The 3,279-nt window shown below is 63.2% G+C and overlaps 1 protein-coding gene across 1 annotated transcript; it reads left to right on the forward strand.

Moving 5' to 3' along the window:
* Window positions 1-525: 525 nt before the first annotated feature.
* Window positions 526-2,872, forward strand: LOC113207856 (glucose dehydrogenase [FAD, quinone]-like; the record flags this gene model as incomplete). The annotated part of the gene is made up of 4 exons (XM_026424581.2): window positions 526-882; window positions 1,000-1,605; window positions 1,692-1,975; window positions 2,140-2,872. Coding segments are annotated over 4 exons (1,494 nt in total), but the record flags the coding sequence as incomplete, so codon positions are not given.
* Between the last annotated feature and the right edge of the window lie 407 nt (window positions 2,873-3,279).

Consider the following 3,279-nt stretch of genomic DNA (forward strand, 5'->3'; position numbering starts at 1 on the left):
CGACCGCTTACACCCTGCATAACCACATCATTGACGCCCCGCCCACCCCAACTTGCCCGCACAGAGTCTCACGCCCCACGTACGAGTGATTAGGGTCCAGCCCAATGGCGTCTGAAAGCGTCTGCAGTGGGGGAGAGAGGCTCGCTCCCTCCTCTCTTCGCTATTCCTGGTTTTCGGACACCAAGGAGACATCCCAGGCATACTTTGCCGGCCCGTGACCGGATCTAGGGCTCTGCGAGTAATCGGGCGCCACCATCATTTCCGGTTTCTTTCTAGATTACATAGGATCATTTTCGTTTCGAGATTCGTCGGAAAACCTCATTTGTTCATCAGCCGTGGTATTACTGACCTATATTACCGCCCTTTTACTGACCTTGCAGGTGTGCGTTGTGCGCGCACTGACCCTCCTCTTCCCCCCTCCCATCCAATTTTCCCTCTATACAAAAGGTCAAAGACCACAGCATACCACCATGCCATCGAAACGAGCAACCAGCCGACGACGTCCTTGCTTTGTAGAGGCAGTAATCCGTCGTACGTTATTGTTTACCGCTGCTTTCCCCGCAGGTGATGGGCGGCTCCAGCGTGCTTAACTACATGATCTACAACCGCGGCCACTACCGCGACTACGACCAGTGGGAGCTGCTGGGCAACCCCGGCTGGGGCTACCGCGACGTGCTCAAGTACTTCCTCAAGCTGGAGGACATGACCATCCCCGAGCTGGCGCGCGACCGGACGTACCACAACGTGGGCGGGCCCGTGTCCGTGACGTACATCCCCTGGCACACGCCGCTGGCCAGCGCCTTCCTGGAGGCGGCGCAGCTCAAGGGGGGATGGCTCAACGACTACAACGGCGCCACGCAGACCGGCTACTCCTACCTGCAGGTGGGTGCCGTCGACAGGCCGGGCGCGTGGCGTAGGCCACCCGCTGGCGCGCGTGCGCGGCGGGCCGGCCCACCTCGCGGGCGCCCCGACCCGACACGTTCTGTTCCGCTGTTCCAGGTGACGATGAAGAACGGCACGCGCTGGAGCTCCAACCGCGCCTACCTCGGGCCCATCCGAGACCGGCGCACGCTGCACGTGTCCAAGCAGAGCGTGGTGACGCGCATCCTCGTGGACCCTGTGACGCGCGAGGCCACGGGGGTGGAGTTCGTGCGCGACCGGCGGCGCCGGGTGGTGCGCGCGCGCCGCGAGGTGATCGTGTCGGCGGGCGCCATCAACTCGCCGCAGCTGCTCATGCTGTCGGGCATCGGGCCGCGCGAGCACCTGCAGGAGAAGGGCATCCCGCTGATCCAGGACCTGGCCGTCGGCTACAACCTCATGGACCACGTGTCGGCTGGCGCCGTCCTCTTCCTCGTCAACCAGTCCGTGTCGCTGCGCGCCGAGCGCATCCTCGACTCGCACGACGACTACGTGGACTACATCGCCTACCACACGGGGCCCATGTCCATCCCCGGCGGCTGCGAGTCGGTGGGATTCGTCGACCTCAAGGACCCGCAGAACCGCGACGGCTGGCCTGACCTGGAGCTGCTCTTTAACTCGGGCTCAATCATCTCGGAGCCCACGCTGCGGAACAACTTCGGCATCGACGAGGCGCTCTACCAGAAGGTCAGTGGTCGGCGTGTGGCTGTCGCCAGGCTCCCGTCCCATCCCGTCACGCTTGCCCTGAGCCCGACCCCCTCTCACACACACAGATGTTCGCGCCAGTGGAGGGACGCGACTCGTGGATGCCGCTGCCCATGCTCATGAGGCCCAAGAGCAAGGGCCGGGTGATGCTGCGCGACCGGAACCCGCTGCGGAAGCCGCTCATCTACCACAACTACTTCCAGTACCCGGAGGACCTGGACGTGCTGGTGGACGGCGTGCTCCGCACCATCGAGCTCAGCGACACGCCGCCCTTCCAGAAGTTCGGCTCCACCCTGCACAAGACGCCCGTGCCGGCGTGCGCCAGCAAGGGCTTCGGCACACGCGAGTACTGGTGAGTCTTTCGTGGCGACCCCTAAGACCTCTTGGTCTTGGTCCGCCTCTTGGGCCACCCCATTGAATCACCCCTTGTGTGACCCATTGGGTGACCCCTTGGCCACCTTTTCCCCTCCCCCCCTCCCGATCTTGAGCCTAACGCCTAACCCCGTGTGCCCGCAGGCGCTGCCACATCCGCCACTTCCCCTTCACCATCTACCACCAGTCGGGCACCTGCAAGATGGGCCCGCGGTCCGACCCCAACGCCGTGGTGGACTCGCGGCTGCGCGTGCACGGCGTGGGGCGGCTCCGCGTCGTGGACGCCTCCATCATGCCCGAGATCCCCGCCGCGCACACCAACGCGCCCACCTACATGATCGCCGAGAAGGCCGCCGACATGATCAAGGAGGACAACGGCGCCCCCATGTAGGCCCAGGGCGCCTCGTGAATACGGCTGTGAACCCCACCGGGCCGGGCCCGCCCGCCCCGCGCTCCCCGCACCGGCCGCACCAGCTCTGAGCGCTGCGATCCAGAACTGGTGTCATTTGCTAAGTGCTTGGACTTGGTGCGGGTGCCAAGTGCTCCTTGCCCCCAATACTTTTGAATTTACGGCGACATTGCACCTGTCTCCGCCCAGCCTGGCAGTGCGCCTCGCGTCCCCAACGCTAGTCAAGGGGTCTCCGCGAGGCTTGGTGGCCCGGCTCATTGACTGCAAGTAGATTAGACATAGATAAGTCATCGCTCTCATCATCTCCCATGTCCTTTCTTGGCAAATTACTTACTTATTATCGTGATTAACCGCTCGCCCTTTGTAAATATTTCACTGCTGTGTGGTTTGGAATTTCTGAAAAATTTCAGGATCCTCTCAAGCACAACGACTTGAGAGAACAGTCAAATAAAACATCCGTTTGACGAAGTCTTGTTCATTTTCTCTCGACAAAAAAATAAAAAGCCAACAGAGACCTTTATTTGACAGGCCAGCCGAACGCGTATTTGTCTACAGTGCGTATAGACGCGGCCCCCCGCGCGGACGTCCTCTACTTCACGGCGGTCGGGTCTCAAGGGGTCGCCAAGCAGCTCCCCAGCCTGGGTCCGGTCCTCCTTGATGCACTACACACGCCGCCATCCGTGGCGCGGCAGGCGGCGGGCGGCCCGCGGGGCCCGGGGCCCGGCCCGGCGCGTCCCGACAACGGCTAGCGACGCAGCGAGCATGCGGAGTCCATCCCGCATGCCTCTCTCCCGTGCCCCGCCCCCGCGCACGGCCGGGCATAGCAATGGGGAGGACCACGTTGCCGATGATGGGAGGGAGGAGGAGAGAGAGAC

Source organism: Frankliniella occidentalis, unplaced genomic scaffold (genome assembly GCF_000697945.3).
Source record: "Frankliniella occidentalis isolate FOCC.00 unplaced genomic scaffold, Focc_3.1 Scaffold47, whole genome shotgun sequence".
NCBI classification, from domain to species: Eukaryota; Metazoa; Arthropoda; class Insecta; order Thysanoptera; family Thripidae; genus Frankliniella; species Frankliniella occidentalis.